This window comes from Mastigoproctus giganteus, chromosome 9 (genome assembly GCF_048544385.1).
Source record: "Mastigoproctus giganteus isolate SK-2022 chromosome 9, ASM4854438v1, whole genome shotgun sequence".
Taxonomy (NCBI): domain Eukaryota; kingdom Metazoa; phylum Arthropoda; class Arachnida; order Uropygi; family Thelyphonidae; genus Mastigoproctus; species Mastigoproctus giganteus.
The window spans coordinates 64,294,506-64,320,163 of NC_143583.1; the positions used below are offsets into that span (position 1 = coordinate 64,294,506).

General features: G+C 35.6%; 1 protein-coding gene across 1 annotated transcript in view; it reads right to left on the minus strand.

The window, feature by feature from the left end:
• Positions 1 to 1,897: 1,897 nt before the first annotated feature.
• Positions 1,898 to 25,658, minus strand: part of LOC150080290 (synaptogenesis protein syg-2-like) — a 266,638-nt gene continuing 242,877 nt past the window's right edge. The window contains exons 8-12 of the mRNA XM_090381296.1: positions 18,557 to 18,688; positions 15,547 to 15,574; positions 14,963 to 15,054; positions 10,927 to 11,057; positions 1,898 to 2,021 (exon numbers count right to left, since the gene is read on the minus strand). Of these exons, the coding sequence (XP_090237422.1) occupies positions 1,977 to 2,021; positions 10,927 to 11,057; positions 14,963 to 15,054; positions 15,547 to 15,574; positions 18,557 to 18,688 (428 nt within the window). The 3' untranslated portion in view covers positions 1,898 to 1,976. The remainder of the gene's footprint in view (positions 2,022 to 10,926; positions 11,058 to 14,962; positions 15,055 to 15,546; positions 15,575 to 18,556; positions 18,689 to 25,658) is intronic.

Here is a 25,658-nt window from a genome sequence, read left to right on the forward strand (position 1 = left end):
AAAAAAAATAATAAAAAAAAACCAAAAACATGCCAAATACGATGAAATATTTGGTCCTGAGTTTATATCTGAGTCCTTTATTTTAAATGTTCCCACAAGTAAAAACGTAATGGATTTAGGTCACGAGATGGGAAGCACGTAAAAGCAAAGAGGTACGCCGTGTCTCATAACAACTAAAATAAAAATAAATAAATAAAATTTAACTTTATCGCCCGGATGGCGACATAGTGTCAGAGGGGATGTACAAGATAGAGAACATCATTATAATTACATGTTGAAGAAATCCCTTGTTTTTCGATGTGAGGCACATATCCTGGCTAAAGGTAGACATTTCACTTCCGAATTAAAAAAAAAATAATTAATTTTAAAGAAATATAATAAATGAATAAATGATAGATTTTTTGAATGCGTCTTGTTTGATAGATAGATGCTAGCAAAATTTCTTTAAGCGTTTATAATAATCTCCCAACGTGGTTTCGAAAGCTGGAAGGTTATGAATTCCCCGGTGTATTAAACCGAAATGTGTTTACTTTTTGAACAGTAATTTATAGTTAAAAACCTTTGTCCAAATAGATATTTATTGGACATGTCCCTTCTTATCAATTTTACCAGTCTACTGCAAATTCATATTCTCATTAATTTCTCTACAGGCACATTCAGTGTGGTGTTAATTAAGTCACATATATTTGCATTTATTTTTATATGTTTAAGCAGTAGATTAAACATATAAAATTTTCATTAAAGAAGAAAAGTACTGAATACCGAAAAATTGCAGACCATCTGAATTCAACCGGTGAAATGGATCACGTGACATTATGACTTAAATGTTCCATGATGATAACTGAGTGATTATTGGGATAAATTCCCCTCATATTTATTACATTTATTACTCCATGATATTACCTTTCGAGTGGCATTCGAAATGAAATCGAATTCCACTCGAAAGTTAGAGCTAGAGAGAGAGAGAGAGAGAGAGAGAGAGATTCTGTTGGTGATGGTGATTTACACTATATTAAACCTGGATGCGTTTCATGACAAGATGAAATGCATCCAAAATTACTCCATGTCAAAATCTGATGGCGTTTGACAGAATAATTAAAACTTACCTTTTCTCCATATTTACTTGGGGGAAGGGAGTCTGATTAACGCTTTTGTTATTAAAATTAACTTCTATACATATAATATTTTATAAATGTAATCATCTCATAAAATCTTAGGTAAAACAATTTTCATCGTCACCGAATTCTTCCTTAAATAATTCTTTAATTTAACACTAACTTGATTCAAAACCAAAGAAAAATCCAGAGGATTATGTGGAAATTGCTGAATATATTTGTGTGCTGTATAACACAGTGCTTTTTTGGTTAACTTCTTTCAACAGTAAACGTCTTATCATTCGGTATCGTAAATCCTTAACAACTATGAAACAACAAGTAATAAAAATAAAGTACGATGCTGTAAGAATTGCTTATTCGTATATATATTTTCAATATAATAGCACCATTTCTCAATTTCCTCGTAACATTCAAGTTAGAGATAACCAATTTCTTTTTAACTGTAAATTATTAGATTAAACAAACTCAACTAGTACATCTTATCTTAGAACGATCCACCATTAAAATAGTGCATTTAAGTCTTTGAGTTGGTCTTCATCCATATCGCTTAATTCTCTCTGTCCTGAAAATCGTACAAATCACAAAATGTATAATTCCTGCTACAAAAGTTTTAGTTTTATCATCATTATTATTATTCTTCTGAATCAACAGAAGTCTATTTTCTGTACACAACTTTTATTTCTTGTTTTCGTAAGAAATCGGCACTTCTTCCACTTCATTAGCTAAATGCTTTTATAACACTCTCCAAGAAGAGACATTAAGATCTTTGAAGTGGCAGCGGCAGCATCTCGGACCGAAGCTGGTCTACTGCTTAATGTAGAGTTCATCTGTTGTTTAAATTAAGGTCTCCATTTTTCTCTGTCATAGAGGCGTAGTTTCAGTAGAATAGTCTGGATAGTGCTGTTCCTATGTGATAAAAATGAAACATTAACAACTGTTAGTGGTATACTATCACGAAGAGTGGGCAAAACTTATAGCATAAAAATTAATTTTTAGAAAACTTCTTCCCTACATCCACTCACATTCACTTGCACACGTTTTTTGACACTTGTGGAGCTCTTGTTTACCCGCCCTCCCTTAAGTACATCCGTCGATTTTTTTCTGTCGCACATTCAGGCTGTATGAGCAGCGTCCTTTCGAATATCATTAGAAAATTGGTTGTATTTTTTATATGAATTCAATCGTACATTAAGAATTTGTTTCACTGAGTCGAACTGTCAATCAACGTTTTTAAAAATAAGTTCTATAACAGGTTCTATAAGACGTGTCACAATAATGTCTAAAAAATGTTGTGCTGGAAATTGTTTACTACTCATGCGGATCTAAATAGGGGAAAATTTCTGATTAACAGAAACATGGCTGTAGCTCCTCATCCTCTGCTTCATTAGATTTAGCTCTGAGTTCTTGTTCCAAAAATTAAACTTTTACAGTCAAAGGGCCAAGATATTTCATACATTTCAGAATCTAGGAAAAATTGCAAGACATACTGAAGGAGATCACAAAACAAGGACTTTTAAAATGTGTCCAAGTGGCAGATCAGTGGACTAATTGTATTGTCTCAACGGGACTATCTTGGGGCGACAGTATTAAATACTAGCTAAGTGTGAACTTTTTTTAAAATTTACAATCCGGAAATTTCCTTCATAAACATAATGTTCTCTCAGGGACATACGCCAAATTTTATTCTATGGAGATTGATGGATAAATGAACACTGATGGAGAAAAGCGTATATCAAATTGAAAATCAATGTGTCAAAATTTTTGCGCTAGAGAGGTCCTCAAATTCTGAAAGGAATTTATGTCCCTACATACTGTTCATACCCCTCTGAAGTACACGAATTCCAAATAGCACAGTGAATATTATCACTATCCTCCCCATACCGGGTGGAAAAGGGCTGTGTTCGAATCCCTTCAATAACCGAAAAAGTTTTATGGGCTTTTTCACAGCATGGCTGAGTCATGGTTTCCCTTCCTAAAAACTCTGGTTTTTCAACCAGCAAACACTCAAATCGAAAACATAGCGCAAGCTGAGATAGAGAGAATTGAAAAGGCATTAAAATCCTTTAGTGACCTCCAGGCTTTTGGTGAGCTATTCTTAAGTGGGCAAGTTTTTTGTCGGACGGCAATGGTTCACTCGTCATGCTTGAGTACTCAGTCGACTCTGAGGTATACCTGACTTACTACTGAGGAATAAGTTCTACCTACATTGTTTACATTATTTCCGGACAGTTATTGAATGTTCAAGGCCCAACAGCGATACTACGTACTGGAGAACTGTGCAGGAATGGTTTGAATGGCAGTGCGAATGCACAACATCTTTGGTTCCCACAGTTCACTGATTTGAATCCAATTGAGGGTGTGGGATCATTTGGAAACACCAGAGAGCAACAATGGCGCTCAACGAAAATAGGAAACCTGAAGAGAGAATGAGTTAACATCACTAGGAATATCTTTGAACAATTCGTTGAATACAAAGGAGAAGTTGTTGCTCTCATTTCCATTAAAGAAGCAACATTGTCGAATATTTTGGTATTGCAGTGTGTACGAAAACACGCAATATATGAAATACATATAAAAGTGAATCAATACTGGAGAATAATTCATTATGAATAATATAGTCATATGTAAATTAGCAATATTATATACAATAAAATAATCATGGTGATTTTCAGTAATTTTGATGTAAATCACACATTAAAACGTTTCATATGGTTTCTGGTTGTAAATATGTGTGTGTCATTTAATTAAGATAATTACAATCACTTTATTCCCATTGTACAAAAATTTGGTCATCCGATAAATATTCTTGCTATGCAAAATAATGAATGCCATCAGTTCAGACTTATTAAAAATGCATATTCATGGGACGTTAAATGTAACGCTGTGATTACGGTTTTATATACCCCAAATTAAATTTTCATCTGGTTGAGTGTTCTTTCCAAGAACACTGAAGTTTAAATTATCACGCCTAAATGCTCCCTTGACTTAAGTTCTGCAAAGAAAATGTCTTAATTGTAAGTAGGTTAATTACTAAATACAAAAAATAAACAAACTTTCAAAGAAAAATAAGAAATGTGTGCCAGTTCTTGGTAATTAAAATGATTTTGTCCTATAAAGTGTGTGTGGGTCTCTAGACAAAACAAAGCGTACAAAAAAAAAGAAGAAAAAAAAACACCGAGGCAATGCAAGTGCATTTAAGTCTATCAACTTTAGGAATTTTTAAGTTCTCCGTAATTAAATGCTATTATAATATGACGTTCTTTTTTGAACTTAAAAAAAGCTTTTTTTCCTCTTCAGTCCAAGAAATCCAAAATACGTTAACAGTAGATTTTTATTTTTCTGTTTCCATTAGATAAATAAGGTTATTTGGCAGAGTATAAATTTTAACAATAGTTTCAAATTGCTTAAAAATCATGCAGCGAGAAAGTAACCTTTAACTGGGGGTATTAACAGTGAAGAAACTATCATACCGCCAATGAAGGGCTTCAGAGGAATCTGGGTGGGGGGGGGTCTCAATGGCCGGTTTGATATGGTTAAATATTACTTGGGACCGTTCGGCAATCTGGCGAGGAGTAGCGAAATTTATAATTTTGCCTCTGAGTAGTGCAAAGACAGAAAGAGGGCACAGATATATATACAAATTTGTATATATATATATATATTTTTTCTTTTTTTATGAAATGATATACGGTAGAATCTCAAAAATCCGCAACTTTTTTTGACTATTTCTCCTAGGGTAGTCGATTGTATAGGGGCAGTGGGAAAATAGTACAGTAAAAAAAATAATAATAATAAAATAAAATAAAAATAACTGATTAGGCAGTACGGGGTTAACATTCGGTTTAATACTGACGATTCTGTGAAGATTACAGGAACCGGAACCACTGATTCCTAAAAGAGCTACTGTATTATCTAATTAAAACAAAAAAAATATTACCCCTGAATTCTTAGGCTATAGGCTATGTTCATAATCTACAAAAAAAAACAGAAATTTTCAAACAACCGTAACGTCCTCGAAAATGCCGATTAAGGGAATAAAGCCTCACGTTAAGAGGGATGGTCTCTCAGAGTCACAGGCTAATAACCAGATAGACAGATATGAAATCATTGCAACTTAAAGTTACGTGATAGACAATATCCAAAATGCAAACAGCAGTACAGTGATAGATAAGTTGAATTATCGAATCCAACAGACCAAATGATTTCAATGAAAATCACCATAAAATCACAAATTCTATATGAACTTACAAAAGCGTGCCTAGAAACATCTCATCATAGGCTAGGAGGACCAATACAAACATGCGTTAAACGTATTTTGAAATTCACATAGTAACGAGTAAAATTGCATCCAATAAAGTTAAATAAATTATCGTAGCTAAGGTACACGGAGTAAACAATATTACTCACCATGGCGAATGGCCAGGAGTAGTACAATTAAATTATATTGCTGCGCAGCAGATAAAAGTCTATTATGTTAGCTTTACGTTGCCATTAAATTAAAATATTCTGAATTTATGCCTTTTTTAATACTCGTAAATTTAAATTGATTTTGCAGTTTTAACAAAGCGAAGCATTTTATCAATAATGGAGTGGAGGACAGTAATGGCACTGTACTACTGCAACAGGATCTAGAAAGGTTGGGCAGATGGGCTGAAAATTGGCAACTGAGGTTTAACATTAACAAATGCGAAGTACTGCATAAGGATAGAAGTAACCCCCAGAGTAACGTACCAACTGTGTGGTACTACACTTAGGGTGGTAGAAAATGAAAAAGACCTGGCAGTAATTGTGCAATCAGATATGAAGTTTTCTCAGCAATGCAGACAGGCTGCCAGAGCAGGTCGTGGGGTATTGTCAATGATATACAGGAATTTTGCTAGCAGGGAAAAGGAGGTGATTATCTCTTTGTATAAGGGATAGGGTCGGGCCACGCCTTGAGTACTGCGTACAGATTTGGAAACCTCATTTTAGGAAGGATGTAGAGTTGCTTGGGCGAGTGAGTACAGAGAAGGGCAAGAAGATTGGCTAAGGGAATGAAGGGGTTCTCTTACCGAGAAAAGCTTAAGAGTTCTGCAAATTGCAGCATCTGGAAACTAGACACCTGCGAAGTGATCTGTGTGAGGTGTAAGGCCTTGAATGGGTTGAGCAGGCTCAATTCTGATGAAATTCTTCCTCTTGCTCAGATTACGAACCTGAGGGAGCATAAATTCAAATTGAGGAAAGACAGTTGTAGAATAGATGTGTGAAATTTTCCTTTAGCCAGCGGGTAGTTGATTGCTCGAACAAACTTCCATCTGTCGTTGTGAAAGTTGATAGATAGCTTAAATAAATTCAAGGAGAACTGGACAAACGTTTAGAGGGAAGAATGTGCAAAAAAATTTTTTTTTTTTTTTTTTTTGGCTGATAATACATAAGAGGCAGGTGATGCTTTCTTGCATCATGTGCCTGTGCTACTACTACATTGGAACGTTCTTATTGAAACATGCTGTTCAACCAGACAAGATAGACGAGAGAGAGAGAGATTCTGCGCTGTCAGACGATGAATTAATTAATCTTTCGTATTGAGTCACTCAATCTGAAAAAAAAATAACAAATAACAAAAACCACTGAGGCGCCACTTTATTAAGTATACCTGTCCTTTTCATAAAATGGAACATTCCTTCAGTTACCGCATCACGTGTTTGTGCTACGCAATATAAAGTTGGTGGGTGGATACGTAGGGATAGTTGTATGTGTGCAATCCAGTGCGAGAATAGGCAATGCGAAAGATTTAAGCGACTTTGAATGTAGCATGCTAGCTGGCGCCAGACGGGCCGGTATACGTATCTAAGAAATTACAACCCTACTAGGATCTTCACATACGACTGTGGCTTGGGTGTATCGAGACTGGTCCAATAATTAACCTGACTGAGGGCGATGAGGCTCAATTAATTAAGACTGAGGAAGATTTTCAGGCTTTCCAAAAATTTTCCAAGAAATTGTTCCAGAGAAGATTAAGTGTATTCGTGTCAAACGGCACCAGGGGTTCCCCCCATCTCCGTGTAGTTTTCATTGTGGGTGTAACAGATCACTGTCTAGGCCAGAGATTTAAAAATGTGTGTGGTATGTAAGTATTGTGTTGTGTATCGTTGTTCCTCTGGCCATTTAGCCGCTAGACCCCTACTGAGGCCCAACGTTGCTCCACTTACGCCCCGTGGAGGCAGACCAGGTACCCAGTAGATTTTAGTATACTCTGGCAGGCCCTGCCACCTAATTTCCTGAGATTTCAGTAGCTAGGGCCTAAAAAAAAAAAGTTTTTTTCTCTTATCGCTTTTCCGTGGGGTAGTTCGCTAATAGGATTTACGCCGAAATTGGTGCGCGATTTGGCTTTCAGAATTCGGAAGTATATTTAGATTTTGTCGTGTGGGGCATATGCTGTGTTGTATAGGAAGAGTAAGGGGGGAAAGATAGAAATATGGGGTCTCTTCTGGTATGCCCATGCCACACCAGAAGAGAAAGTAGGGGTGGCGGGGGGGGAGACCAAGAGATAGTCACCTCCATCCCGCCAACGATTTGGAGTGAAAGAGGACTGTGCAAGGATGCAGGTCCAGTTCGCCAATAAGGCGCGTCATCATCGTGACAGCTGTATGTCTGTCTGGTGGTCCTTCCTAGGACAATGTCCCGTTGTTACTCATCTAATTGTGGGTTTCCGTCATTGGGTATCTTCCTTGGTTGGCTTGTAGCGGTGGTCGGTTGTCCCGCTTTGTTGGCCGGTTATTTATAGATTTAGTCGTGGGTGTCATCTATTGGTTTGTCTCTATCAGGGATGGTCCCTATGTTTATGTCATTGCTCGTTTAAGTTGTTGTGGATGGCTATTTCAGTTCTTCTTCTTCTTCTGTTGAAGATGTCCTGTGCGCAGCGGCTGAGTGCAGTGTACTCTTCTTCCGAGTCTAATAGGTGCTGTTCATTGTTTTCTGTATATATCGAATTCTGGTGATGAGCAGTGATCTTATCTCCTCATAGCATTCTCATTCGTGCATTACGTGCTGCCATGTCTCTATATTACCGCAGGTACACGTTGGATCTTCTGTTATTCCAAGTGCATTTAGTTTAGCATTAAACGGCCCATGGCCCGTCAGCAGAAAGGTGGTGTTTAACCCTGGGTAGAACCACTTTGGGGCCTTGGGGTAGGTTTTGTCCACTCGGGGTATAAAACGCCGTGTGATTTCTCCCTTGGTTGTCTACTGCCATCTTTTCTGCCATTTTCTCTTAAGGTATTCCACAATTCTCTGCTTTTCGTATTTGTGGTTGTTTGTGGGGTCTAGCGTGAATGCTTCAAATGTAGTCGGTGTGCCCTTTGCCAAGAGGTGCATTAATCCGCATCTAGCCACCTCGAGGTCCATGGAAAGGGCTGCCGCCGGGACCTGTAGAACGCTGGTACTTACAGTGTTGCAAGCCCTGGTCATTGTTCGGAGGACGTTGCGCTGGATTGTTTTCAGGATTCTTTTGTTCACGGCGGTTCCCGCTTTAGTAAACCATATTGGGGCTCCGTATGTTATAGCAGGGACAAATATAGTTTTGTAATACAGGGATAGGGTTTTCTTGTTTCGTCCTCAATCCCTGCGTGTTACTCTAGTCCATAGAAGATTAGTGCTGCTTGAACTTGAAAGAAGAGTAGAAGACTTATAGACTATCATCTCATGTTGATTTCGTAAGATCAGTGACGCCACTTTGGTCTTATTTATTTCATATGGCTCATTGTGGCATGTGCTTGTCCTGTAGTTTCTTGTGCCTCGATTTATATTTCTGTATATCACATAAATCTGTATATCATATGAATCTGTATATCATATTTATATGTATATCACATGAATCTGTATATCATATGAAGGTGTATAATACATAATATGTATATAGCTGAGTTGCCAGTTAAGGGCCGCTTGCTAATAAAAAAGAAAAAAAAAAAGAAGTGAAATGGTCCAGTAATCAAATAAAACAAAGTCAAAAGTAATCGCGTGTAACAGCTCGTTGATGCGAAAGGCCAATGGGATGACAAAATTTGTGCAGAAATGCAACAGTCAGTTAAATAACAACCCAGTACTGCAGTATTAACCAAAGAGGCATTTCAGAATGCACACGCAGTCGCACATTGTCACGGAATTCGATTTCACAGCCTACGACCGAACCAAGATCCACAAAAAAAAAAAAAAAAACCAAGTAGGTACAGCTACAGCGAGATCAGAACACCAACGCTGGAGTGGAGGATTTGAAAACCATTTCCTGGTCTGACTAATCCTAGTTCCTGCTATTTCATACTGATGGGAGGAACTGAATATGGCTAAAATAGCACGGAACCGTACTGAAGGTGTCAGTAATGCAGGCTGCTGGTGTGGTGGTGGCGATGTAATGGTGTGGACAGTATTTCATTGTGTACATTTCCTCCCCCCCCCTCCGCCCTCTGGAAACTCGTGGTAACCAGTAAATTGATTCCGACCAGGCGCAGCCCTATATGGTTGCACTGTATCCATATGCGAGTGGATTCTTCCGCACCATATCACAAGACCAGAATTGCATAGATCTGATTCCAGGAATATGATAGTGAATTGAGCCTACTGAGTTGGCCTCTCAGTTATCAGATCGCAATCCAGTTGACAATCTGTAGGATGAAGTGGAATCAGCTGTTAAAGATCCGCATCAGTTCCATTAGCAACAAATGCTTGGAGCAATTGAGTCAATATGGATCAGCATCCTTTGGCACGTTTTTAAATCTCTTTGAGTCACTGTCACGACAAATTCAAGCTGTTCTGACTGCTAACGGGTTGACCTACTCGCTATTAGGTAGGTGTACCTAATACAGTGGGCAGTGGATATAAATATCAAATTTTGTCAATAGTAGCCGCTGAACTTGTCTTATATGTGTTAGCGTATAATATTTTACTGATCTTAGGATGCTGCGAGATTTGTGGACAAATCTGGAGTTATCCTAAAATCAATAACATTTTTCATTGCAATTGTAGCTGCAGCTATGTTAAAATTTAAGTGTTTAGATGAAATTTTGGAAAAGGTAATGAGAACTGATTTAATTAAATATGATGAGATCCAAAATGGGCTCGATCGCTTTAATTCTTCTGTTCTGAGGCAGAGAAAATTCAATAAAATTGCGACTAAAAAGATTAATTCTTCATTAGAAAATTACTATCCATAATTACACAGTACGTAGCCATGGTAAAAGAAGCCAAGTAGTGGTACTCAGTTCGTCACCATATAATTTATTACCTTTGTTATCCCCAGCTTCTACTTAATTCCATGCAAGACTATTTTATGTTAAATTTTATGTTAAATAGGAAGTTTAAGTGACATTGCAGCTTGATAATACTTTGACCTGTTAATACAATACTGTATTTGCGATAGAGATATATTATCACAACGTAAAGATCTAAGACTTCATTTTTAATTTGAAAATTTCTTCAGGATTTATGTGGTAAAATATCTCATATGAATATTTTTATTTGGAGAAATTGTCTCTATATTTGTCTCTCAAAGTACGAGCAAACGTTATCACTAAGAAATAAAAACAAAATAAATAAATAAAATTTAAGATAACTTATTAAACGAATTAGAAATCAAAAGCACTGAAATTTCGATAAAATATCAAATATATTTTAATTTCTTTCTACAATCGCAAACGGAGCTCCTCAATTCCTGAGGATCTTATAGAGAAGTTTTTGGTTTATAAATTATTTAAAGGACGAATCAAAAATTTTCTTTTCTTTTTAGTTAATTTGGAAATTTTATTTATTATTTTTTATGCGTTGTGTATTAAAAACTTACCTTAGTGTATTTCCTAAGCGGTAATGTGACAATATTTTCTAGAGGCACCTTTCCTTTTTGTTTTAAACTTTCAAATGGAATTTCGCTTGTCCTGGTGTCGATATGCTCATGTTTTTCCTCGCTAATGTACGCTGTAATAAATAAGAAAAACTAGTAGCGCATCTCATTTAATTATATTTTAAAGAACAAAATGGTGAGTTGGACAAAATGAAAAAAATTAATTTCAGATATTATTATATTATATCATTAGTCGATGTACCTAGCGTTGGGAATGATAAATTCAGTGTTCCATTCATACCAAATTGAGAAATTTTAGGCAGACGGTTTTCAATAAGTTACAGATCTTGGTTGTAATAAAATATGCTTTTTTATAGTAGCACTCTTTGGCGCACTTTTTATAAAAATAAACTATTATAAACAGATAAAAGTTTTGTCTAAAAAGAAAAGGCAAATCTCATGCTGCTGATTTATAAAATAGACTATTACAACGAGTTGTCTCAGTGCTATACTAAATTTAAGTAACACTTTCCAGAATAAGTACAGTGCTAGTTTGTATATTTTGCGATATAATATGAATATGAACTTTTGGCGTGAATAATTCTGTACTTGAATCTGACCAATTACGGCTTACATCAGGTGAATTATTGCTTGGAGTCGACTGTTATTTCATGAAAACTGTTTGACAGAATTTTCGGGATGCTTTCTCAAAATCAGAAATAATTATTTCACACAATTCCAAACGGAATCTCCCAATTGCTGAGAGTATGTACTCTTTGAGATTGTAGAAATCGACTGCGCAACAATTTTTAAGCATCTGGAATACTAACAGTATTAGTAGTGGCAATTGACGATAGAAAGCAAGCTTATAAAGCATTAGCCAAAAAAGAAAAAAAAAAAAATTAGCACATCACTTGTCCATCCCCTCCATTAATTTGCCTAGTTATTCCTTGAATTTATTAAAATTATCCTCTTATTCAATAACAAGTAGAAGTTTGTTCCAACAATCAACCACCCTCCGGCTGAAGGCAAACTTCCTGCACGATCTATCCTGCAACCATCCTTCCTCAATTTGAATTTTTGCCCTCTCATGTGTGTAGCCTGAGCAAGAGGAATGCCAACAGCAATGAGCTGTCTCAATCCATTCAGATGCCTGGTCTCCAGGCTCTGCGGTTTGCAGAAATGAAGCCTTTCTTGGTTAAAAAATAAATAAATAAAAATGAAGAAATTAAGCTCTACTCTGCACCCGTTCCAGCAGATCGATCTAAAATGAGGACTCCAGAGCTGTATGCAGTTATCAAGATGCGGCCTAACCACTGCCTTTTTGAATGGGATAATCACCTCCTTATCCCTAATTGCAAAGTTTCTATACATTATTGACAAACCCTATAAGCTGTCTTGGCAGCCTGTCCGCATTGCTCAGAGAGCATCATATTTGACTGCCCAATTAACTCCAAATTCTTTTGCATTTGCCACTATCCTGATCGCAGTACAATGCAGTTGATACGTTAATCTGGATTTCTGTTACCCATGCAATACCTTGGATTTGTCAATGTTGGACCCTGGGGTACTCCACTAATAATATTAGTCCAGTGTTCGTTAATAGCTACTCTCTGTCTTCTCCCACTCAAACATTCCATATCCAGAGCAGTAACTCGACCTTATTGCCACACTGCTTTTTATAAGTTATAAATATTATTCTTGCATCTAGTTACTTTGCTACTGCATCATAGGATCCAGTCAGATTGGTCAGACAAGACTGCCCCTTAACAAATCTATGCTGTGACTGCACTATAATTGAATTCCTGTCTAGACAGTCCTGCATTACTTTTTCATCCAGCGACTCCATTATTTTCACTGGAACAGAAGTTAAGCTAACGGGTCTGTAATTACTCGTGTCATCTTTCGTCATTTTTTTTTTTTTTTTTTGTGAATTGGGGGTATATTTGCACATCTCCATTCACAGCATCTTTGGATTCAGGGGATGTCCATAGGGACTTTCTGTGAATCCAAAGGTGCTCTCATAATTATGACTACTGGTTTTCTTACCTCCTTGCTGCCTCCCTTAATACACTGGTGTGCGAAACTTAAGGACCAACACTATTTCTAAAAGTTACAACCACAAAATCTTTACTTAAGGTACTCTTTACTGATGAGAGTAGATTCGGTCTCAGCAGCGATTCTGGACGTCAGCTAATGTGGCGAGAGGTTGGCACACAGTATGACCCGGCAAACATCACTGAAAGGGATCGATATGGTTGTCGAGGTGTTCTCGTCTGGGGGGGGGGGCGTTATCTTGGATGGACGTACACAACTCCAGATACTAGAAGGCGGTACTGTAACTGGTACACGCTACTGTACTAAGGTAATCCTTCCCCGTGTGCGTCTGTTCCGAGGTGCCATTGGCCTCGAGTTCGTGTTTATGGATGATAACATCCCATCCCATCGCACTGCAGCTGTTGATATGCTTTTGGAAAATAAGGAAATTGTTCGTATGGACTGGCCTGCCCGTTCCACCGATCTAAATCCCATCGAACACATATGGGACGCTCTGGGGAGACGCCTAGTGGCATGTCCACACCCACCAGAAAATGTTCACCAGCTGAAGATGGCGCTGACAGAGGAATGGACGATGTTACCGCAAGAACTTATCAACAACATTGTTCTAAGTATGGACAGGCGGTGCAAAGCCTGCATCGACATTAGGGATGGCCATATCTCCTACTAAGGACCACCTCTTCCCTTTGTTCCATCTTTGGCAGTGATGCATCTGTATCATTGCAGCCAGTGTTATGTTGCCATTTTTGAATAAAGTCCCTCTGTACCGTTTTGTTTCCGTTGTTGTGTCGGTGATGTTTCCTTCATCATTTTTGTACCTCACGAGGTTCCTTTGGTATGCTTTTCCCATATCCAGGCCACTCCTATGAGAAGCTACAGGTGAAAACCTGACTGGTCGTTAAATTTTGCACACCAGTGTATAACTGATATGATCCCATCCAACCCAGGCGCTTTTTTTTTTACGTTTAGCTTTAGCAGTTTCTCTTTTACTTTCCTCTCTGTTATCACAAAATCATTTAGTTCCTTTTTAGAGTGTGATTAACTTCTGGGGTATTTTCCCTTAAAGAATTCCTCATGCGTGAATGAAGATGCAAAATACCTATTAAGTTTGTCAGAAACCGGAGCGGGATCATTAACAGTTACGCCATCGATATCAAGTGAACCAATGTGATTTAACAAACTTCCTTCTATTGTTAATATAAGCAAGAAGTTTTTGTTGATTTTCATTGCATTCTTTGCCAGACTTCTCCTTTGTGATTTGATTGGAGTCTAGTTTCAATCTGCCATAGGCATCTGTATCACCTGTTACTTGTATACATATGTATATATATGCATCCCATGCAATTTTGTTTTGTGCCATAAACCTCATCAGTTCATTTGACCCTCGTGGGTAGCACACTTGGTAGGATCGCTGTCCTCCTCACACCAAGTGGATAAGACCATAGAGTTCGAATATCGTCGATGAAGTGAGGAATTTTTATGGGCCGTTTTTATAACGTGGCCAAGTTATTCAGTCTCAGGCGAGGACAGCATGGTTTTTTTCTCCTGGAAACTCAGATTTTTCGTCCAGTAAACAGAAAATCGACTTCAGAACACAAAATTTACAGACAGTATATACGGAGCAATATGGCCTTAGTCGCTGATGCTCCTAAAACCCTACTATAACAACACCAGTTCATTTGACGTCTATTTAGGTCTAAGCGTTGAACAGTATTCCTTAGTCGATATAAAAAGCCTAGTAGCATATACGGTTACTTCCTTGAATGTTTCCATTTAGAATTTGTGGTTGGTAACATCAGTTGGTCCCACTGTATAGAATTTAAAAAAACTGTTTGTGGTCACTACCCTTAATAAATGGTAACTACCCTTTATTAAAGAATGAACTAATGGGAAAAAAGATTTGAATTTACTTTAATTGTAAAAGTAAATATTTTCCATAAAGGAAGGATCTGACCTCCATGTAATCTTAGCCAGTACTTACTTTGAGGGTCATTTTTAGCTGGAATAACATCTGGACTTTCGACTGTGGTGTCAATAGGGTCTTCTTTATACTGCTTGAGCGGAATGTCACTTCTAGAAATAGAAATAAGCCTTTTAATACATAAAAAAAATATAAAAAAGCGTTAAAGATTTGCATTAACTGAAATATAAAAATTCAAATTTGTAGACACCTCATGAATAAGAATTTTATTTGAATATGTTTTTTTTTTTTCCTCAGATAAGCTCCTCCTATAATAGCACACTTTTTTAATACATTTGCTTGAGATTGCTGCATGATGCTTCCAATTGAAATACCTAAAGATATTTGTTGGTGCCGTTCATGTTTTCACGAACATAATCTGTAATTTAAGAAAAATTCCAGTTTTTTCGTTATACATAAAATGAGGCATACCATCTTCATCTTTCTTGAAAAATATCCTAACAAATTTGAATTTATATTCGCAAATAATAATGGTAAGTGTCGGAAAAATTAGGAAGATTATCAGTAGAAAAATTTATCTCATATTAATATACCGCGAAACATTCACAGCAAAACTATTTTAAAATTCAAAGCAATATACTTACTTTTTAATTTCTTCTTGTATGAACTGACCTATATTAGGAGGAAACAAAATTAGTATTAAAATGAGAGAAAGATAGCGAAAAGCTTTTTAAAATAAGATGAGAAATAAGAAGATAATATATTGTTTAATAAATTGACTGACAGTCAGTATTAAATTAAAAACTGTAAAATAAACGATGTTGTAAATACCGATACATCTAATTAAGAGGTGTATCTAATTAATAGTAATTTATTCTTTAAATGGTAACAACGAACTAAGTAAATAATAATAGGAAAACATAAAAATCATATGAAGAGTGATCGTTAAATGATTATTATTATTATTATTATTATTATTATTATTAATACCCATATGGTGCAAGGAAGCCTGAGGCTTATGCTGCACCAGGAAAAAAAAAAAAAAACATTCCCAAGTTACCCAGAGAGAGAGAGAGAGAGAGAGAGAGAGAGAGAGTCAAAAGTAGAAGGGAATCACCAAGAAAGAGAAGAATGATGATATCCAGCTCAGGACCCTGGGTGTGCCAAGCCCATACTCACCAGATGTGAGCCCCCGGGGTTCATTAGAATTTTGTTTCTTTTATTACAGAAAGGACATTATCGAATCATTTGCTTTTTTGGTTAGTGTGTACGAAGTGCTAACTAGCAAACCGACCAAACTATTCTTTGGTCGGTTTGCTAGTTAGCTAGCCGGAAAACTAGTTTCTTGGGAACAAAATCATGCATCTCTCGCCTGAGATCAACTAACTAACTCTTTTTTTTTTTTAACTTTTTCTGGAAGATTAATTACTTTCCTTGAATTATTGTGCTATTTTAATACTAACTAGGGAGGATTCGCCCCCCTGCTCGCTTTGATTGCAAATCCCCGCGCACGCTTTCTTTTCGTCAATCTTTTCTACGTAAAAGACACACCTGTCAAAACGCACTGATGTTCTTCCTCCCCCTTTTATTCCCATCCTTCAGCCATCTCCTTCACTCGTGCTTTTCTTTTGTTCTCCATCAGGGATAGCAGCCAAAGTACTGTGGACAGCCTGGCTCACCTCTCAGTAGTGGCGACGGCAACGTGGAGTCCCACTAGGGGGTCCCACCTGTGGCCAAGAAGCTAGCACAAACAACAGAACCCAACATTAAACTACACACAGCACTTTTCTGGCTTTTACAGAAGTTCTGTATTCATCACAAGAGTACTGATGGTGCAGATGTGGGAAACCACAGGCGGCGCCTAACTCAAACACTATGCCCCTATGATCAATATCTAATCAGGAAATGACCTATGTAATTATTTACCTGTGCATTTGTAGTGACGTAATTGCTCTGTCCACTTGTATCACGTAACCTGCATCCTTCTTCCCCCACTGCTCCATCCCCCACCACATAGCACTCTCTTATGTCGAATAAATATCACTATGTAATTATTTACTTGCTTTTACGTAGGCCACTTAGGAAAAGGCCTTTTGCTTCGAGTTCCATAATGCATGAGGAATATTGTTGCATCCAAAAGAGCAGGACTAAAATATTTACAAACTATGCAAATATTTAAACTATTTACAAAATACTAAACTTTTTACAAATATACAAACTATATCGGGTTCCTTCATCAACTGACATTACAATGGAACATCAAATGATGCCGGACGTGGTCATGTATTAGACAGTGAAGCACGTGCACGAGGCTAGTGAACGTTATGGAGGCTCTTTCAATGGAGGACAACAATGTATTTATTTATTTGCGCATTTGTAGTGACGTAATTGTCCCTCACTCTTCGCCCATTGGCCGGAATAAATATCACTAGGAGGAAAGCTTTTTTAATGTATAGAGAGATAATAACATAACCGCGAAAAAAGCAGATAAAATTCCTCCTACAGTATTGACAGGATTCAACATCTTTTTTTTTTTTTTTTTTTTACTGGAGGAAGGAAATCGTAACCACTGTGCTAACGTCAGGGGGGAACTGCTTGTGAAAGGTATCCTTCTCGTATTAGTGGTTTTCAATGTGGGCGATAGTGTCCACTAGTTGATGTTTTAGGTTTTTTGTGGACCTTAAACAACTTGCCAAATGTTTTTCTAATACTAAAGAAAGAAATAGCTAAAGTTTTCAGAATTTATTTTGTAATTCACCGACATCTTATTACTAGAAATTTAAGTTCAAACTGTGTCTATAATTGGGGTCTCAAAATGGCCGAACAACTAAGTTCGTGCTTTTCTTTCCATTTCTTTCAGCATATGCAAGTTTTCTGTGTCGCCATTTATTGTCCATCAAGTGGCAAAATTCATTGCCAATTGAATATCTTTATGGGAAGGATGCCATGAAAAAATGTCACGTGCACGAAGTGCTGTAAATAACTTCAATGCTGACCAAACATCATTTAGTGATAAAGAGCATCATAGTGGTTCCAAAACATCTATTAGTGATATGAATTTTGAATCTGTCGACACGATAATCAAACAGACACCGTTAAATTTCAAAACTTCTGCACCTTGGAGACTGGTAACTTGCAGGAGACTGGTTTATATCACGGGACACAAACTTCTATCACAAAGTGATAAACAGTTTTTCACTGTGTTGGGAAAAAGAGCGTGAACAATCTCGAAGGAAAGTAATACGTGTATAACTATATATAGTACTACGCTTGTGTTACAAGGCTGGCCGTGGTACTTTGGGCTCTGGTAAGCACTTTTCAAAATCGAGGTGTACGCAACCATAATAATTTCATGGCCCATTGTTAACTGCTACGTTGGGCTATTGGCTGAAAATAAAAAGTCACAAAGTTGAACCTTCTCATGCCCCAGAATATAGATGGAAATTTATTTTATATATTTGTTTATTGCAATCAAGTAATAAATGTGAAAACTATTAGTAAACTCGAGTTAATAATGATCCTTCCTCGTAGAATACTTAATGACTTTTTAAGAACAAATAATCACTCTAATACAAAATAAAATAAAGCTTATTCTTTAAGTTATTAACTGATATATCAAGTAACAAGAAAAAATATAATAAGGGATATAATTACCTTTATGTTTTTCTGGAGATCTGGCCTGCCACCTCATGACAATGACAATTATAATTGCAACCAATACTAACGCTGTGACAATTCCTATTAGAACTCCCAGGATCGGACTTACTGGAGAATTATCAATATCGGCTGAAGAAAAAGATAATAATAATTTACATTCCAATGAACTAGTGTTTTTATTTAAAATTCATGTCGTGTAAAATGTTAAAATGTTGCAATGTTATAAGCAAAACAAACACATGAAAAATTTGAAATTAATTTTATGAATTACATTAAAGTTCGATTCTGGAAGGAAGGTTTTTCTTCCGGTTTCTCTTCCAAGGAAGTAACTTAAAACTCGCAAAGTTTATGGATCAGATTCTTTAGATTTTATGCCAACCTAAAACCATGAGACATTAATATATCGTTTGTAAATTGCATGTATTTTGAAGTCGATTTATGGGCTTTGCGTATTGAAAAAGACTATTTCAGAGAGAAAAAAAGTAAGGCGGCTCTCTTCCAAGTTCGACTAATTCCTTTACGCTTTTTAAAAGCCCCATAAAAGTATTTTCAGAAAAGGAAGTATTTCTCAACTTCGGTCGGCAGAATTAATAAAAAAAATGCATATTTTTATAAATTTAATTCTAATAAATAACAGATATGGTTCCTATATTATGACATTATTTGATAATTTGACTTATCATCCAGAAATATAGGTCGATGCACACAATACACTAACACCTCATAGGCTTCATTTGCAAAAAAAAAAAAAAAAAAAGGAAAAATAAAAAAAACAAAACAGCACTAATTGCTTCCTTCACCAATACTCTAATATTCTTATTTGTCTCTGAGTATGGAATTACGAACTTTAGTTTGTTTCAGAGATTGAAATTATTTTTTATTAGCGTCGATGGATTTCACATTCGAATGAAAATTCACTTTTAAAGAATAAAAAGCTCATAATTTAATTATGAGCTTTTTCTTCAAAAATGTTTTTCAAGAAATCCTTTTTCTCAGCTAGAATCAGCGTATCACAACATCCGTGACAAAAGTGTATTGACTCCATGGGGGGGGGGCTATGTTTAAAAGTAACATGTTACAAGACTCAAATAAACCCTTCATAGTCAGACTACGAACTTTTCAGCCCCCCCTATCGTATATTTGAAACTGCTTGATAATAAATATTGATAAGATAATAAATAGCCCATGAACTTCGGAAACGCCAGAAGTTCCCAAACAGGAAGGAAGAAAGAACAGATATATCTGAGCGTGTGGTCGTCCTGAAGTACAAAAAGAAAATTTATTAATGTTTTTATGTAGTAGGAAAATCAGTAAACAGAGAACCTGGACAACAGCAAGTTCTAGAGAACACCAACTGTTTCAACAACGGATGACAAAGCATTAACCAGGACTTTATATAGACACAACAATCCGATGATGGCGAAATAGCTAACGCTTTCAATTGTGAGAGAAATATTCTCATACCAAGCCTGGCATAACCGATAAATTTAAAAATTTCTCATATAGTTAGGAAAGGACGTTATGGTTATATTCCATTAAGATTATTACTATGTTTAATACCACTCTTATAGCACGTGAAATTAATAATATAGTTTAGGCGCGCGGGTGCATAAGTACACGTGCCTTGAGTGACTGGGGTTCAAGCCCGTGACTGCTGAATACGGTGCTGTTTCTTGTATTCTGTCTATCTTGTTAACTCCTGACTGTTTGGTCGTCCCGGAGTATAAACAGAAAATTTATTTTATTTATTTTACTATACATTAAGGTGACGTTTCAGGTATCTTACCGATACCCATTATCAGACCATGCTGCTGACAGACTCCTCTTGTTGACGCTCCCAGAAACCTGATGGGATATTAAACAGTAATAATCTTAAAAACTTCTCATCACACAGATAAACAAACAAAACTGCACTAGTGCAAAGATTACTGAGTGTACAATGAAGAACCGCTACACCATTTTTGATTGTCCACTCATTTTTAATTACTGAGTGGACAATTAAAAATGGCACAGCGGTTCTTATAATCCCGTTTTACACTTGTGCTTTTCATATAGAACATACACGAAATACATAAGATACATAATGTATCAACCACCGCAATACACTTGTAATACAATTAGAGTGATTGGTTGTTCACTTTTATTGTTCTCAAAGTGGGCATCTCTCTGGTAGCAGGCGAATATAATCACAGTGGGTTGCATACTTTTTCCCTCCCGGAAGCATTTTTGTATAGCAAACAGGCAAATAACAACAGAATACAAGCAATTTACAGAATATACTGTCGTCTCATGGATTGATTTGCTTTGGCACTTAACACACCAATTGATAAACAGTGTTGTTTATTAATTCTGAAATCTCTCTCTCTCTCTCGCTCTCTATCTTTCAATTTCTGTCTCTCTCCCTCCCACTTCCCCTTCTTAGTCTCTCCAAGATTGTGGAGATTTCTTGCACATGAAAATGTTTGGCAAGACTAAGTTGTTAAACATTTTCAAGCTGAAAACAGTTAATAGAGTTGTACTGTTTCTGATTTTCATATATATAATAACACCATTTGTATTCAAAGTAATCATATATATTAACAGAATATAAATCGAAAGACATTAAAGTAATTGAAGCATAGTCAACAGCATGATTAGGAAATCGTCTACAAACATTTATTTTAATATAAGCCATAACAAAGATTAATTTTACCATCTTAGTAAAGAGTTCGGAAACTAAGTATAATACAGTAGACGAAACTGTCTATTTTGAAAGTATTCTTCAACAAAAAGATAATGCCACTTTAGTTTTAAAATTTTCAATATCCAGATAATTTTCCACTGTACAATCCAACCTGAAAAATTAATAAATAACATTTTTAGGTTTATCAAAACACTTATCTGCCATTAATACTCGGCAAAGGACTGCCACTGTTTGTGCTATTGTTCATGTGCCTGTATAATGAATAAATCTAAAGCAATATATTGTTTATTTAAAAAGTCCATTAAACAGCTGTTAAACTTATCGAACTACATATTTTTAAATTTATAGCAATTATGAACTTAATGTAAACAGTTAGAAGTTTAATGAGGAAAAGAAAGGGTGTGTGAACGGCAATTATGTTCAACGTATATTTAGATAAAAGAAGTAATGGACAAAGTAGGTAATTTGAGGGCTAAATTATAAATTAGTTTATCTGACTTGCAGATTTCTGCACTTTCGCTTATCTCTAATGACTCTTAATGATAGAGAGAGGGAGAGAGATTGCTTAAAGTGAACTGCGATCTAATTACCACGCAAAATATTATCATAAAATCTCAAATATTATTAATATCTTCACTTGCCTGTTCTTCTCTCTGCAGGAAGAAGGGTACTAGCCAAGAGAGCAACAGAATTACTCCGCCCTTTCGCGTTCGAGGCATACAGTACAAGAATAAAAGATGTACCGCTGGGAAGCCCCTCAACAGTAAAGACGGGACTGTCCGATGTCATATTTGCCTGCAGGTGCTCTACGGCAGAATTGTAGACTTCCAGATGAAACTGTTGTCTCAAACCTCCATCATACCCTGCGTCACACTCAACCATAAGGGAATTTAGCGTTTGATTTGTCACCATGCAATTTCTGATTGTTTCTGGAGGACCTGGATGGAAACAGTAAATATTTAGCCTGGAAAAAGAAAACCGTCTGTCAAGGGCGATTATAGCATCTATAAAAAGTATAACTTATTTCTTTTTTTTATTGTCTTCTCTTACTAAGTTATTATTACGACTAATTGTGTTCTGCAAGTTATTAGTTTTTATCTGTAATTTTAAAATTTGCATGTACCGTATTTGTTTGTTAGTAACATCGTTATTTATTTATTATTAATTTTTAAATGGAGCAATATTAAACTTAAACAACAGAGGGCGCTATAATAGACCTCGCCAACCGATAATGACGTAAGTAGAATAGCAGCATGCAAGAGGAATGTAAATATAAGTACAATGAAGTATTTTTAATATTTATTGCATTTTCATTAAAAAAAGACAAACTTTTAACAGCACGCTTATATTTCTCTATAGGATAAAATGGATACAGGGTATGTGGAAGTTAGTCATTTTTCCCCCACTTATAAGAAAGCTTTAAATAAATATTTAGGCCTTTGAAATTTAGGCTTTAAATAAAGATTTGTTAGCGATATGTCTTGAAAGAACGCATTTATTTTAATTGGAAATATCGTAGTTTAGTTGCATAGTTTTAATTATTACTAATTTATAAAAAGGCGAATTTAGGAAACTAGTTCGGATTTGTTTAGTAATCTCAATTTATATTGCATAAGCATGTTTAAGCAATCTCTCAGCATTTTAAATTTAAAATAAGGGTTAGTATTACCTCTACATTCAGAGTTTTGTATTTTATTTCTCATATAGTTTAAAAATTACAACCATAAATTTGTGTCATAGTACTTTGGAAGATATAAATAGAATTCCATTAAAAATCACCTAAATTCATGTACTATGATAATGTAAATTAAATCAAAAAGAGAATATTAAACAATGGGTGGAGAATATTAACAAGGCAGATTTTCCTTAGTGGTAGTTCACTAAGGATAATCTGTCTTTAAATATAAACGGAATGATTATCGTTCCTCTTTTTAAATAATAAATAATAATAAATAATTTAAATAGTAAAGAAAACGTGAAGAAACAGCTGTCATGTTAATTTGGTAAACATAGAGAGACAATAGTTGTTTGTTAAAATTTAAATAGTGCTATAAGTAATTGATTTCAAAATTCCTTAATCATGAATTTGAACTAGTCATTTTAGTCGATTGGATCCATTCCGCAAAGAGATATAAATTAGTTAACAACACTGCACTACAATAAATTTACCAAGTACTGTATTACCATTTTGTCATTTCCATAATGTGAAAGCAGTTGTATTCTTGTTTTCTATGTTTGTAATCTGTGTATCTGATCAGGAAACTGAAAATTGTGGTGTAGTAGTGTTGTTTATCAATAATTAGCATCTCTTAATTGAATAATTGTTCAAAAGATTGGCTAATATCGATGAATATTTGTATGGATGTTAATGTTGTATTTTCCTTCGATTACTATTATGGAATTATATGTATAACTCCATTATGATATAAAATTAGTAAATAGAATCGTACATATACAAAAATACAGTATGAAGAATATAATAAACTGAATTAACTTAACTAAATGTTCTTTCAAACCTGACAAACAGGAAGATGGCTACATGCCAAATGATATACATGTTATGGAACCAATTTCAGGAAAGAGAAATATATCGGGCAGTCCTGTCCAAAGTTGCAGACCAAACCTGGATGGAAACTTATTGCCAAAATAGAAATTATTTGTTTTCAGAAGGATTCAAAGTAAGAGCGTTCATACAAGAAGATTCGAAATATGCATCCCTTTAACTACAGAGCAGAGTCTGCTGGAAACGAAGACGAGAGCACCAGACCTGGGATGGCAACAGATGAGTCACGAGTTCTTCACAGATTGATCGAGTTGTGAAACATGGACATGACTGGATAAAAATCAATATCAATGAATTCTGCAATTGATTTTTATGTTTCCTTGGGTTCTTGCCATTTTGTCAGCCTGCAAGCTGGTCCTCGACCGGATTTCGTTTGAAGAGAAAAGAGTGACTATTTTGTATTGATATCTTTATGGAAATTAATATACAATAGTTGATACGGTTTGACGGAGCGGGAAGTCATCAGTAATGGTCGCACAGATTTCACGTTTTCGTGAGAAAGAAATTATCGAGTAACAAATATTGGAATGGAATCGTCGAACTTCATATTCGCTATTTCGTGCGTCGTTTGTCTGGAAAATGCTGGGTTTAGATAGTCTTGGGACCCTTGGTAATATTATACTCGTATCTATTACTCGTACGCCATAGAACTATTTATAATAGATTTAGCACAAATGTCACAGTAAACGAAACGAGCAATAATTACAATAATTAAATAGAACTAAAAGTTAAAACTAAAAAAAAAAAAAAACTTGACTCCTTATAGTAATTGCGTTGGCCACTGATCCCTGCGACCTTTCAACCATGAAGCAACTATGCCACTGCAACCTCATAAGTCTGGCCCTGTGTTTGAATTTCGCTTTAATAAGCAATGTCACACCACATAGCGCATTCCTCGTGGACAAATACTTGGAGAGCGAGAGTATGGTATAGATAAATCCGCATCCGCTTGTACGGTGCTCCAATCTTAGGCGCACAAATAATGTTCAACTGATGTGGGATGACGTTCCTGCTTTTACTCGCTTCCCGTCTAAGACATATTCATGAACTTGAACGGCATTTCAGAGTAAATGGAAGTTGTGAGGCATGGACTTGAGGTGATAAAATATCCATATATTAATGGATTCTACTGTTGACATTTTATATTTTCCCTGGGATTTGCCATTTTGTTTACATATTTAAGTCAGATAACATGTCTTTGTGAACATTTATTTAAATGCAAATGCATTTCGAGATGTTTGTTTGTTTGTGTTGTCTATCGTTTAACTTTTGTAATTTTATCCTGGAGAAGAGGTTATAAAAATATCTACCACAGGCTGACGGTGCCAAAAAAATGCATGTTAAATAAATAGCAAAAATGTACAAGAAAATATAAGATGCCGATTCTTGTGATAATCATTTATGTATTTCTTCATAGAGAGTTTTAAGTATTTTCCTCGCATTTTCAAAATACTAAGGTATAATAATGATGCTTTAAAATACAATGTAATCAAATACAATAAAGCAATAGTTTCACTCATACATAAATGTGTAAAATTATCGAAAATATTTGGATTTTAAAACACATCAGTTTTCCTTGAAATATATGAAAATGGATTTTTCGATAGAAAAGTGTCAAAGAATGAAAAAGATCTGAAACTTTGAAAAATTCAGGAAACTCGCTGATATAGTTAGAAAAGGAAAGGGTACACAGTATGATCCAAAAGTTAGGACAAACCAACGAGTATTGGTCGTGATAATGCTTGAACAGTTTATTAATGACTTCCGATTTCTTTAATTGTACGTGTAACTATAGTAACCATATGACCTTTTCCTTCCTCAGTTGTTTGTACATCACATAACGTAAATATATA